The 17,583-nt window shown below is 48.9% G+C and overlaps 1 protein-coding gene across 1 annotated transcript; it reads left to right on the plus strand.

Annotated features, from left to right (window-relative positions):
* Positions 1-10,218: 10,218 nt before the first annotated feature.
* Positions 10,219-17,147, plus strand: TMEM221 (transmembrane protein 221). The gene is given in 4 exon segments (XM_026698408.2): positions 10,219-10,551; positions 10,554-10,575; positions 15,167-15,252; positions 16,511-17,147. Coding segments are annotated over 4 exon segments (870 nt in total). The 5' UTR covers positions 10,219-10,289; the 3' UTR covers positions 17,011-17,147.
* The last annotated feature ends 436 nt before the right edge of the window (positions 17,148-17,583 follow it).

A 17,583-nucleotide genomic window follows, 5' to 3' on the forward strand; every position in this document is an offset into this window, starting at 1 on the left:
CGGAATTGGTATCCATGGGCGCTTTCGTGTTGACGCAAGGGTCTGGTTTTCTTCCTGTGCTGGGGTGGAGGACGGTTATTGGAAAGAGCAAAGCTGGGATCAACTGGATAGAAGAAGACTATCCAGGCCTGAGGATATCCACATTCAAAAAGAGGATAGCAGACTGGTATATTTTGGCCAGGCTGCAGTGTTGCAAATTTAGGAATACGGTAATATAATTAAAGTGGAAATGCAGGGCGGTAATCTCACCCCAGTGGGAAAAAGAGTTTCTGAGCCAGCTTTGTGCCTGCTTTTTAATGCCTTCCCAGGGACCGAACATAGGAATTCCTAGTGCTTGATTTGTTAAGCCGAATATTTCCCATTTCATCACCGTCTGTGTAATCAGAAACCCCCAGCTATAAATACAGGATTAACTGTCCGTTTCTAAATTGAATGGATGTTGTCTTGCTAGTTATCCTTACCAAGTATTGAAGAAAAACATAAATGCGGATTACAACATTTTCCTGTGCCAAATTGAAATTTTGCTCTCCTATTGCAGACCTATCCAGTTGTTAAGATGCACCAGGTGTCTATGGAGATTCTCAATCATCCAGGTCATGGTTGTCCCAAAGGTGTTTTTCCAAAAGGCAACTGGGCTTTCTTGGGTTTTTTTTTTCCTTGAAAATATTTCGCTTTTCAGATAACAGATAATCAGAGTTGGAAGGGAACTTGTAGGTCATCTAGTCCAGCGGTCGCCAACCTTTTGAACATCAGAGACCACCAAACTCATAATTTTAAACCTTGCGGACCACTAATATGAATTTTGACTGATGGGGGCTGCAGGAAAAAAGTCTGCAGGAAAATTCCCCACCCCGTTTTCCTACCGATCGATCATTCTTTATTTGGGATCGCAGGATACCATCTCCAGCTCTGTTCTCAGGGGGAAAGAGAGAGAGAGAGACTTTTGGCTTCATGCAAGGAAAGCAGCAGAAGTCTCTCCCCCAAACTCCGCCAGAAATGAATCTTTGCCGGTGCAGCCTCTTGGAGCAGGATGCCAGGCAGGGTCCCAAAGACTCATTTCTGGCAGACTTTGGGGGAGAGAAAAAAAGACTTTTGCTGCTTTCCTTGTCTGCAGCCAAAAGCAGAAGAATAAAGAAGCAGAAAGAAGCAGCCAGGTGGCCAGGCGAGGTGCGTGGGGCAAGTTCCCTCCCTGGTCTTTCCCTCCTCCCCTCACTACCTTGTGTTCCCGTGGGCCATGTGGGCGGCGCAGCGTTGTGTTCCCGTGCAGTCTGGATTAATTGCTTTGGGGGGATGCTTTGGGGGTGACATTTCTCTGTGGACCACCAAAATTTTCTCGTGGACCACCAGTGGTCCCCGGCCCAATGGTTGGTGACCACTGATCTAGCCCAAGCAGGAGACCCTACATCATTTCTGACAGATGGCAGTCCAATCTCTTCGTGAAAGTCTCAAGTAATGACGCTCCCACAACTTCTGAGGGCAAGCAGTTCCATTGGTTGATTGTTCTCATTGTCAGAAAGGTTCTCCTTATTTCAGGTTGAAATTGTTCAGTTTCCATCCATTATTCCTTGTCTGGCCTACAGGTGCCTTGGAAAATAGCTTGACCCCTTCCTCTCTGTGGCAGCCCCTCAAATATTGGAAGACTGCTTTCATGTATCCCTTGGTCCTTCTCTTCACTAGACTAGCCAAGCCCAGTTCCTGTAATCGTTCTTCATATATTTTAGCCTCCAGTCCCCTAATCATCCTGGTTGCTCTTCTCTGCACTTTTTCTAGAGTCTCAACATCTTTTTTATAATGTGGTTTTCATCCAAGAAGCTTCTCCAGTTCAGTTCAAGGGGAGAAAAAAAGCAAGTAAGTCCTGTTGCCTTTTGAGATGCACCAAGAAGATTTGAGAAAAATATTTGGGACTTTGATGTTATATATGCTGATGGCAGCAAGATTTACTTTGTGCTTAAAAATGGAAAGACACTTTGACTCCCACAATGGACGAATGGCTGCAGAAGTTGATGGAGTTAGCAGAGATGGCCAAATTGACGGATCTGATTAAAGAAAAGAACACAATTAATTTTGTTTCTACCTGGAAACCACTTTAGGATTTTGTGCTTGAGGTGGGGAAAAAAATGAAACCTTGATTTTGAGTTTTGAAGACTAGGTAGGTTTGTTGTTACAGAAGTGGCTGTTTTATATTATTCTACAAAAGTAAAAAGTTGAGGTTTTATGTTATTACTTTATTCTTCTGCACCAAAAGGAATTGGAAGTCAACTCGTTTTCTTTCTTTTTCCATTCTGCCCCACACTTTTCCCTCCCTTGTTTTCCCATTATTTTCAGTTGTAATTTTGTATTTTATATTGTATTTTGATAAACTAATAAAATTTTGATTTTTTTTGAGATTCTGTTTATATAAAGCACCACAGAACAAACAAAAGGTACAGTCACCATGTGCTTTACTGCTCAACTATATAACAGTTACAGGAAACTCTACTCAGAACAAAAGAGCATAGAGTATATAGTTATACTATAGATCCAAACTTGTAAATACTGCCACCTACTGGGTGAATACTCCTGTAGTTGTTGCATAGAAATGCATTCTAAAGATGGATTCCAACAGAGAAAACCCTCAATTTATGACCTCAATTGAGATCAGATTTCCACTGCAAAGCAAGGCAAGTGAATTACACCTGATTTTACTTTTTTTGCCACAGCTAAGTGAATCACTGCAGTTGTTAAGTTAATCATGCAGTTGTTAAGCAAATCCAACTCACCGCACACACACACCCCCTCCTGATTTTGTTTCTCGGAAGGTTGCAATGATCACATGACCCCAGGGCACTGCAACCATCATGATAACCTGGGGGTGCCATACCGATCATAAATGTGAAGTTTGGTTGTAAGTCACTTTCTTCAATACTGTTGTAACCTTGAATAGCCACTAAACAAATAGTTGTAGGTCAAGAACTACTTGTAAACCTGTCTAAAGAAGGACACAACAAGACTGTCATAGAATGTCCAGTTACAGAGAATACACCTTGTCGTATATCTCATACGAACAAATGACGCGAGTCAGTGACTTGGTTCAGCTCGTTTATTGGGGTCAAAACACAAGTGGGGACTGGGGGAAAAAGCTGCGGTTTAAATATACTTTCTGCCGGGCGCTGCGGCCAATCGGGTCGTTTGAATTGCCCGCGATCGGCTCAGCCAATCGCGGCCAATTCTCCACGACCAATCAGTGTTCCGCACTCAGCCAATCCGGTGGCTGTGCGCTTTAGCCAATCCGGGCTGCCGGTTCCCGAGTATGTAAATGTTCGTACAGAACACCCCTCCCCTCTTGGATCGGTCCTACATGACGTAGTCCCGTAAGTAGGCGGGGCTCCGTACTTCCCGGCCGGACCTGCGCAGGTCAGTCTTGTCTTGGCTGTCGGAGGGTTCGGTTGGGCTTCCTGTCGCTCTCCGCCTGGATGCCGGGTTCGTTTGGCGGCACGAGTCGGGCCTCTTGCCGCGGCTCCCTCCTGGCCTCTCCGGGCTGGTCGAGCTGCTGGCTTCGCTGTTCCCGCTCGGGCTTCCCGGGCTGGTTGAGCTGGCTTGGCTGCTCCCGCTCGGGGTCCCGGGGCTGGTTGAGCTGGCTCGGCTGCTCCTTCCCGGCGAGGCTTCGATCGGGTCGCTCTCCGGTTCTTCAGGCGGTGAGTACTGCTGGTTTCTTTTTTGGTGGGTTTGTTCTTTGGGGTCTTCCCTCCCCTCTTGGTTGGTGTCTTGCCGGTTTCCTTCTGTACCTGGTGTCTGCGTGTCGGTTGTATTTCCCGCGGTGGTTCTTGATCTCAGTTGGTTGATGTGGCGTTTCCATGCTCGTCCGTCAGCTGTTTGGAGGCGGTACGAGAGTGGGCCTGTTGCTTGGGTGATCGTTGCTGGTATCCATAGGGGGTCTCCGGTGAGGTTTCTTGCGTAGACCTTGTCTCCCGGTTCGAATGTTCTGTGTTTGCTGGTGGAGTCAGGAGGTCTTTCTGGGTTGTATGTGGGGTGCAGGCGGTCGAGCGGAGATCGTAGTTTCCTTCCCATTAGTAGCTCCGCTGGGCTCTTGTTCGTTGTGGTACTCGGGGTTATGTGTTGAATTAGGAGCATCCGATTTATCTTGTCCTGTATGTCGCCGGTTTCGATCTTTTGGATGGTCTTTTTTGTAAATTGGACCATTTTCTCCGCCCTACCGTTCGCCGCCGGGTGCGCCGGTGCTGTTAATGCGTGTCGGATTCCTCGTTCTGCTAGGAATTTCTCGAACGGTAGTGCGGTGAACTGGGGCCCGTTGTCCGATACGATGACATCTGGGAGGCCGTGGGTTGCGAAGAGTTTGCTGAGTTCTCTGATGACGGAGTCTGTAGTGGTCGTCTTCATGTTGCTTACCTCCAGCCAGTTTGAGTAAGCGTCTACGGTTACCAGGAAGGTGTGTCCTCTGGTTGGTCCCGCGAAATCTACGTGGATCCGGGACCATGGACCCCTGGGGGTTTCCCACTCTCGGCTTGGGGCGGCGGGGGGGTTTGGTCTTGATTCCTGGCACTGCTTGCAGGAGGCTACCCAGGCTTCGATCTCCTTGTCCATCCCTGGCCACCAGGCGTGGCTTCTGGCCAGGGCTTTTGTCCTAACGATGCCGGGGTGCCCTTCGTGCAGCATGCTTAGGACTTTTTTTTGTAATTTTTCCGGAATTACGACCCTGTCCCCCCACAATAAACAACCTTTTTGTGTTGACAGCTCTGTTTGTCGGCTCCGGTAAGCTTTGAACTCGCTGTCTTCGTCTTCTTCCGGCCAGCCTTTCCCCACCCATCTCAGGACCTGCGCCAGACGTCTGTCTTTATTGGTTGCTAGGGCAATGTCTGACGCGGTCAGGGGTAGGTTGGGTAAGGTCTCGATGCTCAGGGTAGACGTGGTTGGTGCTGGGTCGTCGTCCAGGGTTGGCAACGGTGTGCGGCTGAGGGCGTCTGCGTGCGGAATTGTTTTGCCGGGGCGGTGGATTAGCCGGTAATTATAGGCGGCAAGAAATTCGGACCACCTTGTCATCCTTGGGGAGAGGATGATTGGTGTGGCCCGGTCTCCTGCCAGTATTCCCAGCAGTGGTTTGTGGTCCGTGATTATGGTGAAGGTCCTGCCGTAAAGGTATTCGTGGAATTTCTTTACGGCCGCGACGATGGCCAGAGCCTCCTTATCCAGTTGGCTGTAGTTTCGTTCGGGTTTTGAAAGGGTCCTCGAGAAAAAAGCGATGGGTGCTTCTTTTCCGTCGGCGAGGGTGTGGCTGAGGATGGCTCCTACTCCGAAGGGGGATGCGTCGCACGTTACCGTGATGGGGAGTGTCTCGCTGTACTGGATGAGGACAGCGTCTGATGTGAGAAGGTCCTTGGTTCTGTTGAAGGCGTCCTCTTCTCGTCTCCCCCACGTCCAGGTGGCTGCCTTGTCGAGCAGCCTATGCAACGGCTCCGCCGCGGTCGCCTTTTGGGGCAGGAAAACATTGTAGAAATTGATTAACCCCAGGAACGCTTGTAATTCCGTTTTGTTTCGGGGCTTCGGGGCTTCTTTGATGGCTTTTATTTTGCCCTCGGTGGGGTGGATTCCATGCTGATCTAGTAAATACCCCAGGAACTCGACCCGTGTCGTGTGCAGTTGGCACTTCTCTCTCTTAACCTTGAGCCCCGCGTTTTGGAATCTCCTCAGTACTTCCCGTAGGCGGTCCTCTAATTGTTTCTGGTCAGCCCCGGCTACCAACACATCGTCAAAGTACGGCACCACCCCTTTTATGCCCCGGAGGAGTCTTTCCATTAGGCTTTGAAATACCCCCGGGGCTACGCTGACTCCGAATTGGAGCCTCTTGCAGCGGAAGGCCCCCCGGTGTGTAACTATTGTCTGTGCTTCGGCGGTTTCCTCGTCTACCGGCAATTGCTGATAGGCTTGTGCCAGGTCGAGTTTGGCGAAGACCCTGCCCCCTCCCAGTGAGTGCAAGAGGTGTTGTACTACTGGGACGGGGTAGGCGCTTTGTTGTAGCGCGCGGTTTAGGGTGGCCTTATAGTCCCCGCAGATTCTCACCGACCCGTCTGGCTTTATCGGGGTGACTATGGGGGTCTCCCATCGGGCATGGTCTGTGGCCTCGAGGACTCCCTGCTCGATGAGCTTGTTTAATTGCTCATCGATTTTGGGTCGGAGAGCGAAAGGTACTCGCCTGGGTTTGAGGCGGATGGGCGCAATGGTGGGGTCTAGGCTGAACGATATTGGGGGGCCCCGGTACTTGCCTAGATTCCCGTCGAAGACCTCCTGGAAGTCGCGCACGAGCTGTTCCTCCCAGTCCGCCTCGGCGACGTGGTTGGTGCCGGTCACTTCTAGTCCCAGCGGCGCAAACCATTGCAGTCCCAATAGGCTGGGGCGGTCTCGCTCGACGACTGTCAGCGGAAGTATCTCGGTGCGCCCTTTAAAGGTGATTTTGAAATGCCCGGTCCCCACCACGGGGATGCGATTCCCCTGGTAATCCTTAAGAATGAGCGTTTGGCTCTCCAGCTCGTGCCGCTTCATGGAAGGTACTAGTCGCTTAATTTCCCGCCATGCGACCATGGACAGGTACGACCCGGAGTCGACCTCCATTTTGCAGGGGCGGTCCTCGATCTCGACCTCCACGTGGATCTTCCAGCTGTCCCAGTTGGAGGAATGGCCGACGATGACCGTTTGGTGGGTGTCCTCACGCTGGCGGCCTTCGTGTAAACGGCGATTCCTCGCTTCCCGGCTCCAGCGGCTCTCACCGTCCCGATCGCGGTTTCTCGGTGGGGTGTTGTTGCGCCTGGTGGTGTCGCGTCTTCGAGGGGTTGTGTCTCGGTGGCGGGGGCTGTGGTTCCTCTTTAGGCGGCAGACCTTTGCGAGGTGTCCCCGTTTGTCGCAATGGCGGCAGATCGCGTCTAAAAAACGGCATTCTGACCTTGGATGCTCACCCCCGCAGCCGGCACACTGGAACTTTGATCTTCGGTTCCGTGGCTCGCGCCGGTCGCGCCCCGTCTGCAGGCGATGGACATCTTCCTCGTCATCTTCCGAGCTTGAGGAGGACTCGAGGTCGCCGTGGTGCGTGGAGGTGGCTGTTCGGTAGTTGTCGTCGGTCGCGGCTGCGGTGGTCCGTTCTGCGGTGCCGGTTTGCTTCAGTTGGGCTGCGGATCTCCGGGTTGCTTCCGCCGCCGTGGCTTCTGCGAGGGCATCAGCGAGGGAGATGTCGCCCTTTGCCATGATCCGGCTTTGCAGGACGGGATCCCGGAGGCCGAGGACGACGCGGTCCCTCAGGGCCTCGTCTAGATCGGTAAACCCGCATAGCCCTCCGAGGTCCCTGAGCTCTGCCACAAACTTACTGACGCTCTCACCCTGCTTCTGGTCGCGGCGATAGAATTCGTGCCGACGAATGAGGGTGGGCACAGCGGGCGCGTAGTGGCTCCTCAGCAGGGGTTCGAGATCGGCCCAGTCCATGATCTTCACATCGATCGGCTTGGCGAGGGCTTTTGCCATTTTGAAGACCGCGGGGCCGCAGTGTGTGAGAAAGACGGCCCGTTTCCTCTGTCCGTTCGCGTCTTTGAGATTGCTGCTCTCTAAGAACATGAGGAATCGGTCGATGTAAGATTCCCATTCTTCAGTAGCGGCGTTGAAAGGAGCGGGTGGCACGTTGCCGCTGGCCATGTTGCCAGTTGCGGTTCCGTGGGCCACGTGCGGTGTGGGATTTGCTAGTATCCCATCCTCGTCGCCAGTGTCGTATATCTCATACGAACAAATGACGCGAGTCAGTGACTTGGTTCAGCTCGTTTATTGGGGTCAAAACACAAGTGGGGACTGGGGGAAAAAGCTGCGGTTTAAATATACTTTCTGCCGGGCGCTGCGGCCAATCGGGTCGTTTTGAATTGCCCGCGATCGGCTCAGCCAATCGCGGCCAATTCTCCACGACCAATCAGTGTTCCGCACTCAGCCAATCCGGTGGCTGTGCGCTTTAGCCAATCCGGGCTGCCGGTTCCCGAGTATGTAAATGTTCGTACAGAACACACCTTGTACTCAATTCATAGCATAGCCAACTAGACATGAATAAGATTGCGGTCTTCAGCTAGCACTTTGGTTCTGAAAGTACTGGGTTTCAGTAGTATCTATATTTATCCTTTTTTCTTTCTGCTTTTCTGCTCAAAGTTTGACAAAGAAAGCAAAAAAGGACAATGTATTTTTGTCTGCTTCATTGCACAGAAATGAGGGGTGGGCACATTAGGAGAAAGGTGAAAATCACTCAGTTTAAGTGTGTGTGATAAAAGAGGAAGGCATAAGAATGAAGGGTGTGGCTTTGTGTACAAAGAAGCACTAGTCAAATGAAGTTCATTGGGTGGGTTGGATCATAAAGAGAGAATAATAAGATTCAAAGTGCAGCCTCAAAAGGAAGAATGAGCTGGTCGAGACCGAGAAAATTGTGGTTAGATGAACTGGCCAAGTTCCTCAGAAGAGAGGTGAGAAGAACAACAGGAAACGTACGGAAGCCTGGAGAGAAAGATCGGCAGAGAGTAAATGGTGGTGGTGTAAACTCGATTTAGCTAGATTTATCATTTCCCTGTTTTGCGATTGCTGTGCTTTGCATAACGATTGCATTCCAAGAAAGAAACGAATAAAACACTACCCCAAAAAAGAGAAGTGTGTGTGTGTGTGTATGTGATTGGGTGCGCAGTATTATCAACGGGCCCTTTGAAGTAGTTTATGACAATTTTTTTTCTCCTTAACAACTTTAAGATGTATGGACATGCCTGGGGAATTCTGGGAGTTGAAGTCCACACATCAAGATGTTGTGGAACCACAATATATGAGAGAGAGAGAGAGAGATAGTCAGCCTATATATATATTGTCAGCTTCTGGTGTTTACTTCTGATTCCCAGCAAAAGAAATCCAAGGGTGGGATTCAAAAATGAACCGGTTGCTGGGTAGGCATGCCATGGTGGGCATAGCCTACCAGAACTTCCTGTTTCCGGCCCACCATGGCCATGCCCTACCAGAACTTCCTGTTTCCGGCTTCCAGTGGGCCTCCAGAAAAGCCTCCTCCTGCCCTATTCACTTAACAACCATATGACTAACCATAAGACTAACCCAACAACTGCAGTGACTCACTTAACAACAGTGGCAAGAAAGGTTGTAAAATATGGCAAAACTCTCTTGTCTCACCGAGCCACAGAAATTGTGGGCTCGATTGGGGTTGTACGTTGAAGACTTACCAGGATATGAGCCATGGTGGTGGCACTGGTTAGAATGCGGTACTGCAGGGTATTTCTGCTGACTGCTGGATGCCTGCAACTTGGCAGTTCGAATCCCACCAGGCTCAAGGTTGACTCAGACCTCCATCCTCCCAAGGTGGATAAAATGAGGACCCAGATTGTTGGGGGCAAGAGGCTGACTCTGTAAACTGCTTAGAGAGGGCTGCAAAGCACTATAAAGTGGTATATAAGTCTAAGTGCTATTGCTATAAGCCCCAATTAGAAGCTTCCGTACATTGGTAGCATTAAAGGGCAGAAGTCCCCAAACTTGGCAACTTTAAGACTTGTGGACCTCACCTCCCAGAATTCTCCAGCTTGTCGACTTCAACTCCCAGAATTCTCCATTCAACTCCCAGAATTCTCCATTCAACTCCCAGAATTCTCCAGCCATTCTGGGAGTTGAATGGAGAATTCTGGGAGTTGAATGGAGAATTCTGGGAGTTGAAGTCCACAAGTCTTAAAGTTGCTAAGTTTGGAGACCCCTGGGCTAGAAGAATAAATCCCATCTTCTCCGGGCAGCACAAACTTAATGAAAGCTGAGCGGAGCTTTCATTGGGAACCGCAGCTCCAAGGCCTATTTTTGCATCGTTGTAGTCGCATCCCGGGGCTCGAAGCTCTCACCGACTCAAAGCAAGCCACGATCGGATTTGTTTCAGCGCGCTGCCGCCTTTGAGCGCTTCGACGCATTTAATAAACCGGATTTATAGCGGCGGAGCCGGAGGGTAGGGTTTTCCTGCCTAAAGCAGGGCGGGTTGGACTAGATGACCTCCAAGGTCCCTTCCGACTCTCGTTCTTCTGTATTCTGATGAAGCCAACGATAGGAACCAGCCAAAGGCTCAATTTGGACCGGGGCGGCCGGCGGCGAGAAGGAGAACACCCTCAGCCCCCTTCTAGGCGGGCAGTCGCTCACTTGGGCCGCGCCCCCTTCCCTCTCCAAAAGCGCCGCCTCGACGCAACTTTTGACGGAAGTTTTAAGCCCGGACTTTCCTTTCTTCTTTCTCATCCCGGAGCCGTCCCGGCCTCATGCTCTCCCAATACGGACATCGCGCCTTGGGCGCGCTGATGCTCTTGGGCACCGCCTCGGGTTTGGTAGCCGTGCTGGCCTCGATGCTGCTCTTCCAGATCCAAGGATCCGCCCACGTCAACTACCAGCTGCCCGGGAGGGTCTTCAATCGCCTGAACCAGAGCTCGGCCGCCCTGGCCTCGCTCAGCTTAGTGCTCAGCCTGAGCTGCCTGCTCCTGAGCCTCCTGCACGGCTACTGCGGCGCCGAGCGATGCGCGGCCTCGGGGGCGCGCTGGGCAGCGAGAGGTGCGTATACCTGGGAGCGGGGTGGGGGTGGGGAGAGTGTGGGAGCCTCGGACGGGGGTCCCGGCCTGCTCTCTTCTCCGACGGATCCCGCGAAGCGATGGAAGGTCCCCTATCAAAACGATGGGGGGGGGGTGTCGCGGAGGCTTTTCTCGAGAGTAGCACTTTCGAAACTGGGTTTGAACGGAGGGGCGGGGGAGGCACTTAGTTGGCGCTGAGGATGCAACCTGGGTTTAACTTCCTGCGCTGAGATGTATTGCTTTGCTGAGAGAGGAGTAGACCTTTGGATAGGCTGTCAATCAAGATACTAACGACCTTCGAATTCTACTTATTTATTTTTATTTATTTATTTATTTTGATTTGTCTTACGAGATTACAGGTATAAGTATAGACATAGTTATGGGTACATATAAGAAAGATAAAAAAGAAACAATAGGACAGGGATGGTAGGCACGATTGGTGCGCTTATGCACGACCCCTACAGACCTCTTAGGAAAGTGGGGTGAGATCAATAGTAGACAGTCTTAAGGTTAAAGTTTTTGGGGTTTGGGGAAGAAACCATTTTTTACTTGATACTTGATCAGATCTAACAAAGGCTTGGGAGTCACCCAGAGCTGGTTATCAAATGGGTGACTACAGCAATAGCACTTAGACTTATATACCACTTCACAGTGCTCTCTACGAGAGAACAATGTGGGTCCTCATTTTACCCACCTCGGAAGGATGGAAGGCTGAGTCAACCTTGAGCCTGGTAGGATTCGAACTGCCAAATTACAGGCAGCTGGCTGTCAGCAGAAGTAGTTTGCAGTACTGCACTCTAACCACTGCACCACCAAGGCTATATATAAATGTTTCAAATAAATACGTAACAAAGAGAAAGAACACAAGACAAGGGTGAAATCAAGATTTTTGGGGCATTAGTCCAATGGTGGAGAATATATCTAGTTTATGATTGTTCTGTGGGTTGACTTGGTCATTTTCTTGCACCTGTTTCTTTAGCTGCCTAGAGATACCGATTTTTCCATCTTGACAGCTTTAAGATGTGTGGACTCCAATTCCCAGAATTCTGCAGTGAACAAGCTGGTTGGGGAATTCTGGGAATTGAAGTCCACGCATCTTAAAATGGCTGAAGTTGAGAAACACCACTATAGGGAATCGATCCAAAGGTGAACCAAATTAAGCAGAGATCTTATTCTGTCGCCTTTTGGGCTTGACATAATTTTTTCTTTTGGCTTTGATTCTGATTTTGAGCTAAGTCACACAATAGTTGGGCTCATATCATATACCGATTCAGGGTTAAAAAAAAACCCAGAGCGTTTGTGTTTACATTAAATCCTGTACCTAAACAAAGGAACCTGAGTAGGGCTTACTATAATAGTCTGATTCACAAAACATGTTGAACTACAATCCAGGTTTGGCTAGTCTAACGTGTGCAAACCCATGAAGGTTCTGGGATGCTTGTAGCTCATATTTACATACTTCCAAGGTCGACAAAAATTTATTAAAACTGAAACAGAATCCTAGGGAAATAATTTTTGTACAAGCTTCCCATTCTAGAGTTTTGCTTCACATCAGTCTTGAGGCATTGATCACGTTATTGTGCAAAGTGCAATACACACCAACCACATGCATGTGTCAGCCTTTCTAAAGTGAAATTCCATTTTAATGAGCTATTTTGGAATCCAGCCTACTGGCATTTACTCTATTCATTATGCTTTCATCTCAGCTCCTCCATTTTTCCTAAGTTGCTGTGGTGATTCTGAATTAGCACTTCAGATGTTCTTTCTGGATTCCACTTCATTCCTCATCTCCCTTCCCTTCTCTCTCTGTTCTATAATCCACGTTAAATTTGTTTCCTTTCCCTCTTCTTCCTTCTCATTTTCCCTTTCCCCTTCCCTTCCTTTCCCTCCTTCCCATTTTCCATTTCCCCTTTCCGTCTTCCCTTCCTCCTTTTCCTTTCCTTTCCCTCTCCCTCCTTCTCATTTTCCCTTTCCTTTCCCTCTTCCTTCCTTTCCCCATTTTCCATTTCCCCTTTCCATTCCTTCCCTTACTCCTTCCCATTTTCCATTTCCCCTTTCCTTCCTCCTTTTCCCTTCCTTCCAATTTCCCCTTTCCTTTCCCCTTTCCCTTCCCTTCTTCCATTTCCCCTTCCCGTCCCTTCTTCTTCTTTCCTTCCTTTTTTTCTTTCCCTCCTCCCTTCCCATTTTCCCTTTTCCTCTTTCCTTTTTTTTCTTTCCCTCCTCCCTTCCCATTTTCCCTTTTCCTCTTTCCTTTTTTTCCTTTCCCTCCTCCCTCCTCTCTCCCATTTTCCCTTTCCTTCCCTTTCTCCCTTTCCTATTTCCTCCCTCTTTCTCTTTCCTTCCTTCCCATTTTTCTTTTCCTTTCCCTTCCCTCTTTCTATGCCTGCCAAGGAGGGCAACGGGATGGAAATCCTCCTGCAATTGACAAAACAAGACTCAATTATTTAGGACATAAAAATACAGGCAGTGACTTCATTTCCCCTCCCTCCCTCCCCATCCCTTGGACTCCCTGTGAAGATGAAGTTTTAACTCTGGTAACCACAACTGCTCCTTTCCCACCAAAAATCCACATTCTTGCTCCCCGGTAACTGCTTGAATTCCTGCATGTTGAAGAGAACGGCAACAAAACTCCAACCAAACAACAACTTGGCCTAAAGAAAGAGTTTGGAAGAGCCTTTTCATTAAAAGAAATGGGTCAGACATTAATAAAAAGTGATCTGTTTCTGGATTTGAGCTGAAGCCCCCTGCCCTTCCCAAAACAAAGGAGTTATTTCACCCATGGATAGTGTTGACGGCTTGGTTCCTCAAATCTTTGGCAGATTCAACACATTGCGTTATGCGCTGTTCACATTTTGCCGACGGCAATCGAATCTGCAGTACAAGGAGTCCTTGTTTTAAGACCTCAATTGGGACTGGAGCTTCTGTCGCTAAGCGAGGTGGTGGTTGTGTGAGTTGCACTCAATTTTACAACTTTTTCGCCATGGTCATTAACCAAATCATGGTTGCTAAGTGGATCACCCGGGTGTTAAGCAAATCTGACTCTTGACTTTGCTTGTTAAAAAGTCAGCTGGGAAGGTCATCAATATGGAACACATGACCCTTGGATGCTGCAACCATCGTAAATACAGGCCGGTTTCCAAGGGCGGACACTTTGATCACATGACCATGGCTTTCCTGCTGTTAAGGGTGAAAAAACAGTTGTAAGTCACTTTTTTCAGTGCTGTTAACTTTGAACAGTCCCTAATGAAAGTTGGTATATTGAGGACTCTCTGTGTTTTAGAGCAACCAGTGGGGTGGGGACCACTGGTGGTCTGCGAGAAAATTTTGCTGATCCACAGAGAAATGTCACCCCCAAAGCACCTCCCCAAAGCAATTAATCCAGGCTGCGCGGGAACACAAGGCTGCGCCACCCACATGGTCTGCGGGAACACAAGGTAGTGAGGGGAAGAGGGCGAGGGCAAGGAGGGAACTTGCCCCACTCGCCCCACACACCTTGCATGGCCACCAGGCTACTTCTTTCCGCTTCTTTCTTCTTTTGCTTTTGGCTGCACACAAGGAAAGCAGCAAAAGTCTTTCTTTCTCTCCCCCAAAGTCCACCAGAAATGAGTCTTTGGGACCCTGCACGGTATCCTGCTCCAAGAGGCTGCACCGGCAAAGACTCATTTCTGGCGGACTTTGGGGGAAAGAAAGAAAGATTTCTGCAGCTTCTGCTGCTTTCCTTGCATGAAGCCAAAAGTCTCTCTCTCTCTCTCTCCCCTGAAAACAGAGCTGGAGATGGTATCCTGCGATCCCACATAAAGAATGATCAATCGGTAGGAAAACGGGGTACGGAATTTTCCTGCAGCCACCATCAGTCAAAATTCATATTAGTGGTCTGTGGGATTTAAAATTATGAGTTTGGTGGTCCCTGAGGTCCAAAAGGTTGGCGACCACTGTTTTAGAGCAAAATGTAACTTCACCAGCATTACAGCAGGTTTGCACGTGAGGTGTTTGGATCGGGGATCTTTTTAGGAATATAAGTCACCTAACAGCTATTTGGGTTAGAAATATATAAACCAGGATAAACATTTTAGTACTATATCTTTAAGGGAATGCAAGAGCATGCAATTGGGTGTGGTTTCTCAAACAGCCATAAGATGGAGCCAGAAACCTGGGTTGTTTAGTCTGAGTCTCAGAAGAGTGTAAGTGTATCTTTGTTTCCTTCTGTTGTTTCCTTCCTTCTATTGCCGTTGCTCCATTTCTTCTAATTGACTGATAGTACTGGATTTAATGTAAGTCTGATACTGAACTGTTTTTTGACACTGGACTTTGATATTTGGATTATCCCTGGATTGAAAAAATGACTGATTTATCTGTGAATGACTTTTGGACTGCTTATCTTGCTTAAACCTTTCTGGAAGTAAAAACCTACATTTACTGTACAGTGTATCTGTGTACTGTGTGTGTATTATTCAAACACTACTCTCAAATACGTCTCCCTGTTTGCGCTCATTCTCCTAACGGGGAATTACCTCAACAGATCTGTCTACTTTGCAGACCAAAGTAATAAAAAATATATTGTTCTTATGTTACAGAGGTGACTGGTTCCTGCTGGAGAGTCGAAAAGTGAGACATGTAGCTGTTGGTGTGTTTTGCTGTGCGGTTTTAGCCTACCTAGCAGGTGAGTATTTTCTCCCTTCCCTTTCTGGCTTCCCTGGTTTATCTTTTCCTAGAAGAAATGTTCAAAAAACGGTTCGAAAGTTATGTTTGGGTTAAGGAAATAAAATTTCCCATACCTATGACTCCTGAAATATTGAGAACCATCCTTTAAAAACAAATTAAGACACAAAGGAATAGTATGGAGAGAAGTTACAAAAACATCCAATCTATTTTATTTTGTAATTATCTATGGCAAGGGTCGGCAACCTATAGCTCTAGAGGTGCATGGGGCTCTTTCATCCCTCTGCTGCAGCTCCCTGTTACCGGTTGGCACTATAATTTGTGCATGCGCGCGTGATCCTCCCCCCCTGCCACTCCCTTACCTGCACTGCACCTCCCAGCTGATTTTTGGCCTGTTTGAGTCCTTTTTCAGCCTCCCAGAGGCTCGAGGGAAGCCTCTGCAGCATTTGTAGGTCAAAAAATGGGCCCGTTTCATTACTTCTGGTATTTCTGGAAATACAGGAAGTGACGAAATGGGCTTGGTTTTCGGCCTACAAAGGCTGCAGAGGCTTCCCTCGAGCTTCTGGGAGGCTGAAAAAGGACTCAAACGGGCCAAAAATCAGCTGGGGGTGCGCGCATGCGCAGTGAGGTAAGTTTGTCTGGGGCTCACGTGCCCGCACAAATGGCTCTGCGTACCACCTGTGGCATGCGTGCCATAGGTTCACCATCATGGGTATAGGCCAAGCCTTTTTCAGCATGCTAATGGAGCGTACAATTGCAAGTCAGTGTGTCAGTGTGTCATCTAGTTCTCAGCATCTTGCGTGAACACATGATACTTGTTTGATACCCAGAGGTGCTATTCAACCAGTTTGGACCAGTTCTGACAGACAGGTAGTAGAAATTTTGATCAGTTCAGAGAACTGGCAAATACTACCTCTGACTGGCTCCACCCCTCATCCCCCACCATTTCCTGTTCTATGTTCCATTGATTTTTAGCTCAGCTGATTCGCACGGCAGAGCGAATTGCCACACCTCAGCTGAGCTAAAAAACAGCTCACGTCATAGAGAGGGATCTTTGAGTTCTGCATGCACAAAGCAACGTTTCAGTGCTGCGTGCGCGAGAGAAGCGATTTTTGAGTGAAGCGTGCATGCGCAAAGCACACAGAACCAGTAGCGTGCAATTTGGAATCCCACCACTGTTGATACCCAATTCCTTTGTAGGCTGTTTTAAGCTTTGGTGGTTGTTAACATTTTCACCTTCTCTCTCTGCCGCCCTCCAGCCCTCTCCACCTACGTGACGATGGCATTTCAGAGAGAAACAGGAATTACCTGTGCTTGTATCTTCTCCTCTGGGGTCGTCGTCTTGATCATTACGGTGATCCATGTGCTCATCCGGGCTTCTAAAGCCACGCAGCGGAGCGTGTCGCACAATCTTTACGAGAACGACTCGGCCCAGAGCGGCGAAACGCCAGCCGTCGTTCCTCCTAGCGATGCTCCAAAAATGGCCTCTTCGCAGTCACGTCTGGAAATCCACCCGGAGGTTTCATACTTGTCCTACATGGAACAGAAGTCCCACCAGACCACTCCAGCGAGCAGCACCAATGTCACATCCGTGGACGGCATTGCAGCGACCCTGGAGAAAGAGGGCTGTAGTAGCATCCCCAGGATGCACCGGACACTTTTGGCAGAGTCTGGCCTTCTGCTGAGCCACGGAATGAGGCAGGAAAAAGTCCTGTCTCGCAAACCAGCGGGATCAGGCAAAGATTCGACCTTAGTGTGAAATCTCAGAAAGGATCCCAGGGATCTTCAACCTCCAGATGACCCCTGCTTGGAAGGAACACTTATATAGCTTGATTGCTTCACATGCTTTCTCATTCACTCGTAAGTGGGGAACAATTGTATTGTCAACTCATAAAACATTCCTATGTGTCTCTCCACACACCCCAGGTGTTGGGGAGTGACTGGAGGGGCCGGGACCCAGGACCCCAGTAATATCGATTTATGATGAGAGTTGGCTTGCTATTTTCCATTCATCCCCCTCCCTGATTCTCAAACAAACTTCAAAGGATTTATTAGAGGCTTCATACAGGGCAGTGCCAGTATGTCGCCTCTAATAAATCCTTTGAAGTGTTTTGAAGTTTGGCTTGAGAATCATGATTTAATTAGGGCAATTGCTGGAATCTTGACATGTATTTAGATTCCCTTTTAAAAGGAGATTAGGGTCAGCCTCACTGGGTAGAGCAGACCAGAAAATCAGCTCCTCTTCTGACCAAGGCTTCCTGAGGCTGTAATTAAGCACAAGAGTCCAAACAACTCTTGTTTTATTTCAGCGCTGGGAATTATGCTCATTCCC

The sequence above is a fragment of the Pseudonaja textilis genome, chromosome 1 (assembly GCF_049901715.1).
Source record: "Pseudonaja textilis isolate UNSWEBS1 chromosome 1, rPseTex1.2, whole genome shotgun sequence".
Lineage (NCBI taxonomy): Eukaryota > Metazoa > Chordata > Lepidosauria > Squamata > Elapidae > Pseudonaja > Pseudonaja textilis.